Source organism: Spinacia oleracea, chromosome 1 (genome assembly GCF_020520425.1).
Source record: "Spinacia oleracea cultivar Varoflay chromosome 1, BTI_SOV_V1, whole genome shotgun sequence".
In the NCBI taxonomy this organism is placed as follows: Eukaryota; Viridiplantae; Streptophyta; class Magnoliopsida; order Caryophyllales; family Amaranthaceae; genus Spinacia; species Spinacia oleracea.
The window spans coordinates 27,343,991-27,359,410 of NC_079487.1; the positions used below are offsets into that span (position 1 = coordinate 27,343,991).

The 15,420-nt window shown below is 36.8% G+C and overlaps 2 protein-coding genes across 2 annotated transcripts; one reads left to right on the forward strand and one right to left on the reverse strand.

The window, feature by feature from the left end:
• Nucleotides 1-1,495: 1,495 nt before the first annotated feature.
• LOC110777692 (pentatricopeptide repeat-containing protein At1g09220, mitochondrial) lies at nucleotides 1,496-3,204 on the forward strand. The gene has a single exon (XM_021982282.2). The coding sequence runs from the start codon at nucleotides 1,603-1,605 to the stop codon at nucleotides 3,091-3,093; it is 1,491 nt and encodes a 496-aa protein (XP_021837974.1). The 5' UTR covers nucleotides 1,496-1,602; the 3' UTR covers nucleotides 3,094-3,204.
• A 49-nt stretch (nucleotides 3,205-3,253) lies between these two features.
• LOC110777693 (protein NAR1) lies at nucleotides 3,254-15,201 on the reverse strand. The gene is made up of 11 exons (XM_021982283.2): nucleotides 14,989-15,201; nucleotides 12,667-12,740; nucleotides 11,554-11,707; nucleotides 6,656-6,842; nucleotides 6,392-6,518; nucleotides 6,071-6,248; nucleotides 5,882-5,931; nucleotides 5,625-5,796; nucleotides 4,617-4,743; nucleotides 4,443-4,534; nucleotides 3,254-3,803 (listed from the first exon to the last, which is right to left on the reverse strand). Exons 1-11 carry the CDS (start codon nucleotides 15,112-15,114, stop codon nucleotides 3,651-3,653), a joined length of 1,440 nt encoding a protein of 479 aa, XP_021837975.2. The 5' UTR covers nucleotides 15,115-15,201; the 3' UTR covers nucleotides 3,254-3,650.
• Between the last annotated feature and the right edge of the window lie 219 nt (nucleotides 15,202-15,420).

A 15,420-nucleotide genomic window follows, 5' to 3' on the forward strand; every position in this document is an offset into this window, starting at 1 on the left:
TGTTGGACTGTGCAACTTGATGTTGTGCTAAGCTGAGTCGAATTTCTAGGATCAGGAAATTCATTGGATCTGATTTCAACTAATAACATCATTATTTTTCGCCGTTTAGTGCAGGTCTGCAGGCTGAAGAAAGAAAATTTTCTGACCAATGGTTTGCTATAATCGAGTTTTCAGTTCATCTTGCATAATAAAGTTTTATAAGCTGATCAGCATTTCTTTCCATGTCGAAGTTATTGCATAATTGTGTTACAAAAAACTTCAACATGGAGAATGTATCTCAAATGATCAAATACAGAAAGGAACTTTGATCAGTTTAATGGGTTCATTACACACAGGATTATGTTTATCCATATCATGTTGGATTCTTAAGCACTTTCCTGTGTGTAATGAACCCATTAAACTGATCAAAGTTCCTTTCTGTATTTGATCATTTGAGATACATTCTCCATGTTGAAGTTTTTTGTAACACAATTATGCAATAACTTCGACATGGAAAGAAATGCTGATCAACATGATCAGTTATTCCATGTCCTGTAACTGTATTATGTTTATGTACTAGAATGGCATCAAATCCTGTAGCTAAATCAACAACCTTGTCCTAGAATGATGACCATTCTTGTATCTCTAGCCTCTAGGGCCTACCGTCTGAGCATAACACCCGAAAGTGACGCATAATTTTCCCCTGAAAAGAGATATAGAGATACTACCCTTTCCTGAAAAAATCTCATTTCTTTAAGGGTCAATAACCGCATTTGTTGTTCCTACAGGAGAGACAAGGAAGCATGGAACTTGAATGGTGTCATTTCCTACAGTCATGGCGATTATTTTACCAATTATAGCTATACATATACTTGGATTAGACCTCATGGAAGATTGTTAGAAATAATGGTGAATGTCCAAATTCCATACACGAAAAATAGCACTATATTTTCTCGGACCAATGAGAAAAGTACTTCATATTATGATGTTTACAAGTTGAAACATAATGGAAAGCACCAGCATTGTTATTTGCCAAATTCTGTTTTTATTAAATTCCTATGCAAGTAACCAAGTATAGTATCAAATCAATCAAACAAAACAGTGATCAAACATTAAAAAAAAAAACCCACCAAATTCCACAAAGCAATGATTTGGAAGCCAAACCTAAAAACACACTTTAATAAAAGTGTTTGGAATTAAACGCAACTTAGTTAAGTCGACAAGAATACGAAACGGACTTGGAGTCAAATATGAATTTTGTTTGTTTAATATTTTGTTTCCTAGTTTAATTAGAATTGTAATTAGAAAACTAAATATATTTTGGTATATATCAATCTCTAAAATTATTTAGACTTCGGGAGCAAGTATAATTTTAGTAGACGAGGGATTCTAGTTGGGGGTCCTTTATTATTGTTTTTGCTATCTGTTCTACATTGTATTTGCAGAGTTTGTTCCCAATTGTTAGTGGCACGTATTTGGCTATAACAAGAAGTTAAAACATGATAGAGTATACCTTTGGAAGCATTTAGTTACCTCATAGTGTATTACTCGGGTAGTAATTAGTAAACCCTTGTTTACGAGTCTGGTCAACAAAGAAGTGTGTATATTAGTTCCCTAAACAACATGCGGTGGTTGCGGAAACATAGCTTCATCTACTATCCCCAGATTTCATTACTCCGAAATTCTTTGGCTTCTTTCTCATCACATAATCATTCCATTGAAGATCATCACCATTACTCTTACCGTTTTCTCTCTCTTCTGAACAACTTCCCTTCGTCGCGATGTGTTACCCAGCAAATCCACTCTCAATTAACAACCAATGGCTCACTGAATCAATTCTCAAATACCCAGATCATAATTTTGTTCAACACCCTTTTGAGGCGCTATGCAATAGGTGAATTTCCACAGGAAGCTCTCTCTCTGTACAAACAGGCACAAAAATCAACAGCATTGTATCTCAACTTTGATAGCTTCACGTACTCTTTTCTCATTAAAGCGTGTGCTAATCTGAATCAAAGATCTACGGGTTTTCAACTCAATGCCCTTGTTTTACAATTGGGATTTGAACGTGATGTTTATGTGCAGACTGCATTGCTGAACATGTACATTGATTTTGGTTCGTTCATAAATGCAAACAAGGTGTTTGATGAAATGCCTGAGAGACATTTGGTCACTTGGAATGTGATGCTCACTGGATTGGTTAAATGGGGTCACCTCGAGAAGGCTCTTGCTTTATTTAAGAACATGCCCAGAAAGAATATTGTTTCTTGGACTGGTATGATTGATGGGTTCGCACGAATGAAGAATTATCTTGGAGCTTTTTCTTTGTTTCAGGAAATGATGATGGTTGAAGGCATTATGCCTACTGAAGCTACACTGTTAGCCATTTCTACTGCTATTGCTGAGCTTGGGGATCTAAAAAATTGGCAAACATTACATGCCTTTGGCGAAAAATGTGGTTTCATTGTAAATGGTAGTCAGGTCACACACTGTTTCATTGATACTTATGCCAAATGCGGTTGCATTCAAAGTGCATTGAAGATATTCGAGAAGATATTTCCAAGTAGAAGAAATGTTGTGTCTTGGACATCGATCATATCCGGTTTCGCTATGCACGGCATGGCCAAAGAAGCTGAGGAGTTCCTTGAAAGAATGGAGAGGTCAGGAATCAGACCAAATCGAGTTACTTTCTTGGGTATTCTCAATGCTTACAGTCATAGTGGATTGGTAGAAGACGGGCTCCGATTCTTCAGAAAAATGGTTGATCATGGCTTTGTTGCACCAGACGTAAAGCATTATGGGAGTGTGATTGATATGTTGGGACGAGCAGGCAAGCTAAAAGAAGCAGAAGAAATCGCCTGCGAGATTCCTAATGACATTGATAATATCATAATTTGGCGAACTCTTTTGGGTGCCTGCAACTTTCATGGTGATGTTGCAATTGCCGAACGTATATCAATGAAGATGCAGGATATGGAGAGAGAATATGGAGGAGATTACGTTTTGATGTCGAATATATTGGCAGGTCAGGGTAAGTTCAATGAAGCTGAGAACGTAAGGTCATTGATGGATAAAAGGCAGGTTCTGAAATCTCCAGGCCATAGTTCAGTTTAAGGTCTTAGCTTCATGTGTCAGTTTAAGCACAGCAAGCCTAATGCAGTAAAAAGAATTTATCAGCCGTTGTATGCTTTTTTTTGTAATGGACTTTTGCTCTCAGCTCTTTTCATTTCAGTTCAAGCCTTCCAGGCGATGCATTATAACGAAAGACAGCAAATACAGAAAGGATACATTTCATTACAGAACAAGGAAAGTGATGAAAAACATTCAGATCGCATCTTACAATTTGGTTAATGATACAAAACTAAGAGAACAAAAACCTTATTAATGTATGTGTGTCTGTATAAATATAAAAATCTATGGAAAAAGAGCCAAATGATATGTTAAGATTGAACGGACTTATCTTTCTATAGAGTTACCTCCTGTCATTAACAAAAGAACGTACTACTACTTCTTAACTTTATGTACAGCTGGAGAATCTCTGGCAAAATTGGCCTTATCCATGTAGGCTATGTGAGTATGATGATCATTGAGAGTAAACTCTAGGTCAACATATGCAATGACAGACCTCTGGAGTTGTGCAACTGGGAAGAACAAAATTCAGAGCAATAAGCTCACCAGTTGTGCAACTGTGACGTTATGCTTTTCACCACAGGATGGTATTGTGTGTGCAAGTATTTCTTAGCTTTATCTGAGCCCGGTTGCTCAAGCCACTCATCATATAGTCCTCTCGCTATGGGATTTTGGAAAGGATCACTGACCATAACCTGTCACATAACAAAGGGCAGCCAATCAGAGAAGTAACCAAAATTTAACCACCGAGTTTCTCTTTCGGTTACTAAACAATCTGCAGAGAAGATTTTAAAAAAGAGGAAACCAGATTCAAAAAGTGCTATATCCAATTATAGTATAGCAAAAGACAAATTTCAGAGAACAGAAGGACAAATGTGTCTCATAAAGTATCCTCCGGTGCCCAATTCTTCCAAGCAATGCTCAAAGATGATTAGTTTAGATAGGTTAAATAGGTTAATTTCTTTTCATGATAGGTTTTAAGCTACTGTACATACAGACAGACCAACTAATACGACGGATGTTCGCATTAAGAAACAAGCCCTGCATCCATAGAAGACCCTTGTATCAACTTGGGGGGCCAGCACCCCAAAAACAAAAATTAAGGCACTATAACTAGGAGTGTAACTGAGGCAGCAATTCAGAAACATGTGAGGGGCTGAAACATTTATGTTTTTGGAGTCAGCTATGAAAGGTTGAAAGCAATTTATCTTTATTATGGCTTACTAACTTGAACAGAATTTCAGTGTTGAAAGCGGTGTATTTTGCACTTTCCCACACTGCAAAGACACATGCAAGGCATTCAAGAACAGTTCAAATAGCCACAGATTCCTTACGTTCTCCATGTAAACACTTTCCAAATGCTGGATCAAATCCTTAGCGGATTGCCCCGGCTTCGGCTTGATTTGACCACCACCATTCAAGCAACCTGTAACCCAAAACATTCCAGTTTTATCTGTTTCCACATCAGAGGTAATAGAAACAAAATGTACAGGGAACACCATTCTGACCTGAAGGGCATGCCATGATTTCCAGAAAGTCATAATCACATTTTCCGGTTTTTATTTTCCTCACAACATTCTGCAGATTTCGGAAGCCATAACATAAGGCAAATCTTAAGACGGTTTTTCCCTCAACCTGCACAACAAAACATTACCGTCACATCTTTTATGCCGAACGAAAACTTCTAGGATGGAAAATCAGACCTCAAGATCCCTGCTCCACAGCAGGGAGATGAACAAGAGTACATAAAAGTTAACCAGAGTGTAGATGAAGGAAATACTTGTCGCAGCGAATGGGAGAATATAAAAATTCCATAAGTCAGAATATAAGGACAAGACACAAAATGAAAAGACTAGACTGAAGTCTGGACAATAGGACACCAATTTTACCTAATTGGCTAATTCCCTAAACCGTAGCTAGTGTCATACTAGCGAATTAGGGAGAGGACCAGAAAAATCTTGGTATTGTCTGAGGCTTCCAAATTTAGACACTGTCTTGGTCCAAAACCAGAGAACCCGTGAAATTGACCAACGAACCAATTTCTTAGTATCTGTGTGACCCAAGTTCAGCAATAACAAACATGATGGCATCTCCATTGGAGAAAGAGAGAGAAAACCAGAACAAAACGAAGAAATGACAAAAACTTGACAGCCAAAAGATAAAAGAGGATTGACGAAGGAGATAGGCGAGAAGATAATCGAGGGAAAAAGTACATTGGAAAGGAAAATGTGACTTCATTATCTCATTAGGAAAATAAGTTCCATCCTAGGGGAAGTTTAATCCCTTGCAAAGAAAAACAATCCTCCTAAGGAGCCTAAAAAAGTATTTTACACTTTCCATTGTACATCGTATAAAATTTCCGTCTACTAAAGCACACACATTAACTATTGCAGAAAAAGAGAGATAATTGCAGGCTATTCAAGTTTTTCCAGGAAACCCCTCATGCATCCAACAGATTTCAATGTAGTTGAATAAGTTAGCGTAAAGATTCCTCAGATTAGAAAGAGGGGTCTTACTTCAAGAAAAACTTCGCGGAAGTCTGAATTCCTTATCATTCTGAACTCTAGGGGTCCTTCAATATCTCTTTCAAAAAGGGCTTTTGCAGCATGCCTAAAAATAGTTTCAGCATAGCCCCCAGAACTTCCATCGACTCCATAAAGGTTTTCATCATCGGTAACATTTGTTAACCTGAAGGTGACATGCTTTATAGGTTATGACGACCAATAAAAATATTAAATTGAAGCATGAGCCACAGAAGTTAGTTGATTCTTACATCTTGTCTAGAGGAGACTGGTCCAAGGAACTAAAATCCACTGATTTTAACTGCAACAGAAAAATGAAAAAGAAAAAGAACAATTAATTCTAGGAGCCATTAGATTATACAAATAATTAAATGATCTTATTGACTGCTAGAACCTACGATCAAGATGTTGCTTAATTCAGACAGATATTTTCCTTTTACCTGTATGAGTTCCAAAACCTCTCCGGAGGTCAACACAGAATCCACTTCTGCTACCCTTAGATCACCATGTATATTATTTCCATCTGAATATTCCATTTCAAATTCAAAGTCTTCTCTGGAAGCCTCAAGCTTCTTGTCATAACAGGGCATCACAGTGACATGATAAACTTCATCTGGCCTGTTTATAACCTCATTAATCCACTGAGAGAGAATGACAAGAAAATTAAGAGTCCCTATAATTATGTTCCATCCGACTAGAAGAATCTTGGTTTCTTAACATGAGGCATTAGATAAAGACATTAGGCCTACAGTTCAATGTACCTCAGACACATTTTCTGGCAGAGGTAACGCTTGAAGATAGCCCCTATAGTTTGCTGAGGGCTCTTTACAGAAGAGATGTAAGGTAAGATGTAAGATCCAAGAGTCTTTTCCGCATAGCAGATCCACCCTGGGTTAACAGGAAAGGTAAATACAAATGGTAAAAGCCTTCAAAGTAAAGACCGTCCTTTCACTTTCTTTTGTTCTGCTCCCCTATTTTAATTTCTCTTTCTTTTTTTTCGGGGGGGTAATCAGCATAATGTTTACCTGGACAAGCGGACGAAATCATTGGCAGTGATGTCTTACACCCGTCATCTTCACTGGACTTCCTTTGGTTATAGCGTACCACAAATTCGTTACATGCTTCTATAAGCGCTAAATCTCTACTGCAGCTGGTGTCAAAAACGGCCTTCACTCCAATTGACTTAAAAAATGTTGTGAGTTTCTTGAAAGCCTGAAGGGAAGAAGAAATATGACCTATGCAATGGTGAAAATGTATGGAATTCCACAACTCTGCAATCAATCATATCTATAATTTCCTAGAAATAGCCAATGAAAGCAACAACAAAATTCTGAGCTACAAGCAAGACACTTACTGGTAGAAACACTAACCAGTCCTTCCAAGTACTAACCAGTAGAAAAGTTAAATCTACAAAAAGAAACGATACCCACCCATTTTTTTAGGAGACATGTTGGTGAAATGATGAAATCATAGTGGATATGAACAACCACCCTTACTTATAGAAACACTTGTACCACCAACACATCACAATAACTTCAATTTACATGAACAAACACCAGGATACATCACACTTCTCAATGAATGGCCACGTTTACAAAAGAAGCAATAACCAAGCCATCATGAGAAATGACTACAAGAAGTACGTCTGTTCTATTCTGTTATGTCAAGCTTCTAAGTGAGTTTTCCAGAAAATCTAGCAGTTCAACAACATAAAAGTTTAAGAGAATAGAGCAAGAAGAATTTGGGGATAAGCCGATAAACTGAAAGCTAGGACAAATGATTTTATTGAATACCCAGGATGACCAGAGCAATTACAACCTACCCGAATTTCAAGGGATAGGGTGGGAGCAATCCTACTGACGGTTTTCTCTGACTACATTCTGTATAAGTCTATTATAAGGTTTCCCATATTAAAAAATCAGCAAGCACAACTTGATTGTTCTCCACTGTTCCTGTTAACTATCTTCTGTGAGGCTTTCCTTTTCTATCCTTTCCCTCCTCTGCCAGTAACTAACTTAGCTACACAGTCCCAACTTTACCCTTGGGATTCCTTCTAGACCAAGTGAGCACAACAAGAGGCCTAGGCTGGTTTTCTGCACAAATAACAACTCAACCCTGATCCAGTATCCACCATCATAAACTCTAATCCTAAAACAAATTTCCATTACCTTGCTGTATATGTACCCACAACTCCAGACATTTATCTCTGCGTGTTACTAACTAGAGAGCTTAGTCTTGAAATAGAAATTGAAGTACCTGGACTTTCAAAAACAAATTCTCCTTTTTCTTTACAAGAGATGCTTCCTGCTTTTAGACTAAGATAGTGTTTGGCCAAGCTTCTACAATAGTTTCTCAACAAAAAAACTGAAACAAGGCCAAATAAGGGTATATGGATAAGTAGTTTCTGTTTCTCAGGAAGCTCAAAGCAGCTCCCAAACCCCGTAGAAGAAGAAGCATCAATTTGTAGTTTCTTATTATGGTTTCTCATGAGCTGTTTCACTCATTTAATTTTTCTTGCAGACGTTAATACCCTTGTGAAATCACAAAATGACACTACATAATACAAAAATCAGAACTGTCACCCATATGCCCACCTTTGCTTTCTATCTCCTCTGACCATAAGGCAGTTCTAAGTTCCGACCCTTCTTTCACCTCCTCAGGAAATCACCAACGTTCCACGCAGCCCGATCCTTCTTCCACCCTGCTTGTATATTATTGACCCTTCATTTTTTGTTGGTCTCTCACGAAATTTTAGATCTAAAGTCCTGTGTAAATGACAGTGTTGGCGGCCATGGAAAGAATAGCTCTCCTCCGCCCATGGTTGGCGCCTTTGTCGGTTTGCGGGGTGGTTACGTTGGGTGATAGGGAGAAGATATATTCAGTCTAGTGCCGTTGATATTCTTTAGATAATTATTAAAACTAACCAACGCTTTTTATTGCTTTGTGATACTTGCGAATTTGCGATGCTGAAGAACACAAAAATATTGTAAACGCATCGATGGTGTAGCCTGTAGGTGACTTCAAAACTTCATCTTTAATTAGCACACTGAAGAAGATGAAGTTGTAAATATGCCTTCTATAAATGCTTAATTAAATCTACTTTGTCTTTTTTTCTAGAATAACTAATTAAGAGATAACTCTAGAACAGTGTTACATGGAACGTGAGGCGGAAGGAACGTGGTACGGGAACGCGGAATGCGGAACGCTACCTCTAAAGTTCTCGGAACGTGGGGTTCTTTTTTTAATATAATTTTTAATTAAATATAATTTTTAATTAAATATAATTAAGATATTTAATTACTTAGTATTTTTAATTATTAGTAGTTGTAATTATTTATATTTATTAACTTTATGTTATAGTTGTGAGCGTAATCACTAGAAAGGGTATTGGTGTATGACTGCTGTAGTCTGCAACCAATCTTATCGAAAAGAGGAAGCCCAAAGTAAATGAATAGTAGAAAAAATGATATGGGATTTTAACCAACATACCATTGAAGACAAACCCTAAAGCATGACAATTAAATTCTGTCATCTACTCACTCCCTGGCTGCATGAAAGAAAGAGGAGAAAAAAAAACATGGTTTTGAAAAAAGATGGAGAAACGTGGAGCAGCCATAGCAATCATTTTTCATCTTCTTCTTCCTTGTCAACCCAATGCCATGATAGCTCCTCTCCTCCTTTCTCAAGTCTACAATTGGGTTCGCCGACCCAGATCACGACCCGGTTAGCGACCCGGATGTCGAACCGCAGTGACCCGGAATGATCAAACCCAGACCCGCGTTGCGCGGAATAGGCCAAACACTCTTTACATTTTTTTTAGAAGTATATCTTAAAATTTTGGGCCAAACACTCTTTACGTTTCTTAAAAGTATTTCTAAAAATTTGGGCCAAACACTCTTTACGTTTCTTAAAAGTATTTCTAAAAATTTGGGCCAAACACTCTTTACGTTTCTTAAAAGTATTTCTTAAACTTGGGGCCAAACACTTCTATTTTTCGAAAGTATTTCTCCATAAACAATTTCTAGAAAAACTACTTCCAAGGAACATAAGTTGTTTTCCAGAAACTACCCTAACAAATTATGTACCCTCAAATTAAATACCAAATGAATTGAGAACGTACCGTAAAAACGGCACTAACTCTATAGTGGCATGCTTGGGAGCAAGTTTCATGGGTGGGAATAATTCATTCACTTCTAACTCAAAAAACATTCAATGTTTCAAACCGCTAACTTGATTAGAGTCCCTTGCATTTTCATCCCAAAAACACAACCTTCAAATCTATGTTACCCGGACTCAGATATCCATACCGAACACGGGTACGTGTCCAAGTGTCCAACACAACCATTTTGTGATAATAATTGCATGGTTTTAGTCTAAAATGAAGGGCCCAAGTGTCCATAGTCCATACCCATGTCCGAGCGTCATATCTTATTTGATGTAAAATGAAGAGTTCAGGTAACGGAGCTTCAAATTGATTTACCATTTTAAAAAATATCATTTAGTCTATCTCACAGACTTCGTAGTTTTACTGTCTCATATGTTAAATTTTTATTTCGCTCAAAAAAAAGTCACAATAATCTATTTTGTACGAAGTACTTGTACAATAGTGTATTAATTATCCAACCAGTAGTTCTTGTATCTACTGAATGTAATTATGGATATGTCATTTACTTGTTTCAGAGCATGTTATGATATAAATCTAAGATATTTTTGAAGCTTTTTCCTTCTGCTTAGTTAAGGAACAGTAGTAACTTCAATGACCGAACCCTTCTCAAAACATAGGAGTGATATGATAGTATTTCCCAAATCTTCACCTTTTCCGTATTATAATAAGAAAAGCAAGGACCTTACATAAGCCATAATGAACAGCTAGAAGCTTTAGATACCTAAAAGGTCCTTCCGGAATGTTTGAGTAGTCCTCGACAACTTAGTTTAAAAAAGCGCGCCCATGGCGCGCCTAGGCTCAAGGCTCACCTAGGCGCAGCCTTTGGCGCCTTCAGATGTCAACCAGGCGCGCGCCTTCGTGCGCCTTTGTGCGCCTTAGGTAAGGCGCAAGGCGCAGCGCCTTGTGCGCCTTCGGTCTTCAGGCATATTAGGGTGACGTGGATCCTTTTATTCACTTTTTTTTTTCTTTCTTAATGATATAAACACACTCCATGTGACCTATCAACAGTCATATCTCTACAACCTAAGCTTTTTGGGTAGTGGCAATAGTATAATATGAGTTAATTTTTATATTTCCAGCTTGTAATTACCATGGAAGATTCTAATTCTAGCATTCCATCGACGGGATCACGCGATGCTTATGAACCGGCAAGAAAATATGGCACTCCAATAGTATTATGTTGCTTTGAGTACAAATTGTGTTAGTTTTGTTTTATATCGAACTTTAAGGTTTATTAGGAAATTATGTGCGCCTCGTATCCAAAGGCGCGCACCTGAGCGTTGCGCCTTGTGTCTAGGCTCCATGACCCTTGTGCGCCTTAGTGCACCTTTTTAAACTAAGCTCGACAATTGAGTCTTTGGTGAAAGCCTCAAGGGTATTTCTAAATAAATAAAAAATTATATAAAGAATTATTTTTATAAATCAGCAACTAGCACAAAGTACAAAAGCAAAGCACAAGTTGTCCTCATAACAGCAAAAATAATTTCAAGAAGAAATTTCTTCTTCATCATAAATTTATCACTTTCTTACAGTTTTGCCGCCTTGGTCACTTGGAAGTTCTAGTACTAGGATCAATACAAAAACTAGCATTCTGTACTTAAATCACAGGAAAACTGTTTCTAGAAGATTAAATTGAACAAAAGTGGTAACAATAATCATCCATGGCCATGTTGTCAAAATTCCGAACATGTTCTGCATAGCATGCATCCCCGGAAAGAAATACAAATGCTGCCAAAAGAAATCAAGAAAGATATCTACCTGAAGTGGTGAGAGGCCAAAATGAGCTGCCAAAGAGGCCCTAGACTGTGGCGAAATAGAAACTACGACTGTCTTCCCTTTATTGATACTGGACAGGAACTCATCTAAACTTTGCTTCTCAAGCATCACTGTCTCTGCTGACGTTATACATCCACTGAATATTACCACAGATAATAAAATAAACATTAAAAAAGAGTATTGCTAAGACTGTACGAGATAATGAAGCCATGAGCAGTGTAAAAACACTGTAATCATTGTACTTCAGTGTTCAACAGACAAACAGAAGAGAGACAAATAAAGAAAGCAAATATTTATTTCAGCATTTAAGCCATTCCATGAATTAACATTCTAAAACTTTGATGAATGATTAGCTAAAGAAACTTTCTTCGTCAGATATGCTTCATCAGATATTAATCATTTGTTTCTTCACTTTTCCACAAAATAGGACTAAAAGAGTAATAGATGATCTGAATTGCCAATAATGAACAATCTTAAAACAAGGACAAGATACCTGTTGCTAGAACCATGTATAAAGACTGTATCACCTAAAGCACTCAGATGACTGATCCAATCAGGAACCTAATTAAGACAATGTTACACAAAAGTAAACCAAAGTAAAATAAATATTTTACAACAGAACCAGTTGGGAACCATGTTCTTCTCATGCCTCCTTTTTTCTTTTATAAAGAACCATTAAAATGATCATCTATAAATACTCTCCAAAGATCTTTTTCTCTCCGAATATATGAACCTTTCTCCACCCTATGTCATTACCCTTTCCGGAATAATTATGATAAACGGTATGAGACTAAATAAATTGACCTTGAAGGTAAAATTCCTTAACTGTGAAGTGGCAACATATTTAACGAATAATCAGGACTTCAAAAACACGTCAAAAGAAATCATAAACACCATACAAGTGATATAAACCCAGGCCCCAGCTTTGCAAAAGTTAAAAACTAGCAACCAAAGGAAAAAGGAAATACAAATAACTAACAGAAAAAAAAAAAAACCAAACAAGACAAGGTCGAGCATAACATGGGGGCACCCTCAATTAACATAATTCACAATTTCTTTACAATCCTACATCAACTTTCCAGAATAAGGGGTTACCTGCAAGCCAGGCAGTCTTTGAGGGAAATTTTTACAGGTTCAGTAGCAATGGCAGGCCCCACCTTCGCTTTTTTCTAACCTCATAAAGAAACAAAATACGAACTCATTAGATGAAATCCCATAGAAGACATAAAGGTTAGATCTTTAAACATCAGCTCCGGCCCTGGGCATAGGTGGGGAGTACGGTGGGGAGGGGGGCCAAATATATTGTTCGCCTTCTGGTACAGTAGTAGGAATTCTTTATCAAGTCAGCAACGCATACTTATACCACTGATTGTGTTCTGGTCCAGTGTTTTATATTTGCATATTCTTGTCATGTAAGTGAAAAGGTCGCAGATACGATGCCCACTTTCAAGTTGATAAATTTTCCTTTGTCATCTTGCTCTTCTTTCCTTCATTTTATGTTTTTTTTTAATAAGTATGTCTTCTTTATCTTCTGTTATCTTTTGTTTTTGTTGTCTTAATTTCTGTCACTTAATTTTTTAAGCCAGATTTCTTCCACATTCATAATTAATCTCATCCTATAAAAAAAGAACCAATCTTTTTTTTAATCATACCATAACTCAAACTATCTTCACTCTCTTTTCTTGCTAGCAATCGATCTCTTCCACCTTTAAGTTAAAAGATAGAATAATCCCAATTTGAACCATATTTGTTTGCATAAATTTAGCCTTTAGAATTCAAATGCAGATATTTGTTGCATAAATTTACTTGCTTGATATTTTGATGGACTATTTGTTTGTGAACATAGCATAAAATGCAATTTCAAACAAGGATGAGAGAATTAACATAACATATGGTATACCTGAGATTTCAAAAAATTAGATCCTTAAGTAGTGTCGTGATTATTCTGAAATACTTCCTTTGTCCCCTTTTGTTTGCCCCATTTTCCATTTTAGTCCGTCCCCAAAAGATTGCACCAGTACTAAAAATGCTCATGGAACCTCAACTTTTACTCTCGCATAAATTACATTTGGTATTTGGGTCCCACCAATTTTTTCCCCGCCCAATTCCACCCACCCAACTCTTAATAAAGCATATTTGGAGAATGGGGTAAACAATTAGGGACAGAGGGAGTAATATTTGAGAACTAGCTTGTGGAACTTTAAGACGACAGAAAATAATTTGTTCATGAGATTATTGACTACAATTTTTTTTTTATCTAGTAAAACCATGTTATTTGGTTATTTGTGTTTTTCTTTCTGGAGAAACATATTTTAAAATGTGTACATTTATAGAAGGGGCCTAATTTCCTTTTTTGCCTAGGGCCCCAAAAATATTAGGAACCGGTCTGTTAAACATACATCTAGAACAAGAGGCTCGTGAGAAACAGCTACATTCAACTCAAAGTAAAACAACCAAAATCAAAAACAACATTTTCATCTCCTGACCTTCCAAAGATTCAGCTATTCAGAAACCCACATAAAGACATGAATTATAATTTCCTCCAGAAGCAGCTAACAATATTATCAAGTATTTGCAGGCTTGCAACAACAAAAATACAACACCATCCTCATTCCCAGTTAAACTCTCAAGCAACAAGCCCCCTTATTTCAAAACTTCAAATGAAATTCCTCAGCAAAAGAACTAAAGAGTAAAGACTACTTAGTTGTCATCTTCTACATGCAAAAACCAGTACTACTATAAAGTGTTTGCACGGATAAAATAATCATAAAGTCTTTTCCTTCCTACGGACGCATCACAACATACTGTTAAGTATTTGCAGTAATAGAACAACATCCCCCCTACCAGAAAAAGAAAGCCTGCAATTTCTTTTGGCATAAACGGTTACCCAACAGAATCTCCAGCACCATCTTCAATCTTTATTTCTAAGATCATTTCAAACTTCAATTCACGAGCCCGCGAAATGCGAGCACTACTTCATTAAAATTCTTCATTACAGAAAACAAATTCAACTTAAGTCCCAATTTTTTACACTCATAAACCAACATTAGCGCCCCGCAAATCAAAATACAACACGAACTACGACGATCCCACAAATTCACAACCCCAAAATGAAATCCCCTCAGCTGAAGAACTAAATTAACTTTATACAAGTAGTAAATTGACAATTTTTTACACTCATAAAACAATATCACCGCCACAAAAATAAAAAACTGAGGGGATCACTAATCAAAAAAATTGAACTTCAATTAATGAATTTCTTCCACATATATGTATGAAGTGCTACAGCAAGGAATTGATGATCAAATTACCACAATATCAAAATTCAAAGGCGATAAAAGAGAATAGCAATATACATAATACCTAGGGTTTCAGAACTTCAAAGAAAAAACAAAGATATTGAAAAAAAAAACTAACCTCATAATTATTAAGAGATTTAGGGGTGGAATTAGGTTTAAGTTGGCCGACAATACAAGCTTGAGACGGAGCAATGAAATCATTTAAGTCGCCTATCCTTAGCGTCGCTGAGAACTTTTCCGACATTTTTCGTCGTCGCCGTCGACTTTTTCGATTACTCTTGGGTCAGGTTTAAATTATGAGTTTGTGACGGTGTTACTGGTAAAAAAGTGTATCGTAATCTGTCCATTCATGTACAAGGACGGATTTAGGCTTAGGGAGTAACCGAGAGTAACGACAGAATACGACTATAGCCCTGTTCTTTAGAGCTGAACTGAACTGAATTGAACTGAACTGAACTGAACTGAACTGAACTAAACATAATATATTACCGAAATAAATAATAAATAATAAATAATAAATAATAAATACTCCCTCCGTTCCTAAATAAGT

What these genes read in the sequence shown, in the direction of transcription:
- LOC110777692 (XM_021982282.2), top strand. Translation starts at nt 1,603, where the DNA reads ATGCGGTGGTTGCGGAAACATAGCTTCATCTACTATCCCCAGATTTCA.
- LOC110777693 (XM_021982283.2), bottom strand. Translation starts at nt 15,114, where the DNA reads ATGTCGGAAAAGTTCTCAGCGACGCTAAGGATAGGCGACTTAAATGAT. An exon ending in GATTTCGTCCGCTTGTCCAG is followed by an intron (nt 6,519 to 6,655) that starts GTAAACATTATG and finishes CTGTTAACCCAG; the next exon opens with GGTGGATCTGCTATGCGGAA. An exon ending in CAGTCTCCTCTAGACAAGAT is followed by an intron (nt 5,797 to 5,881) that starts GTAAGAATCAAC and finishes TGTCACCTTCAG; the next exon opens with GTTAACAAATGTTACCGATG.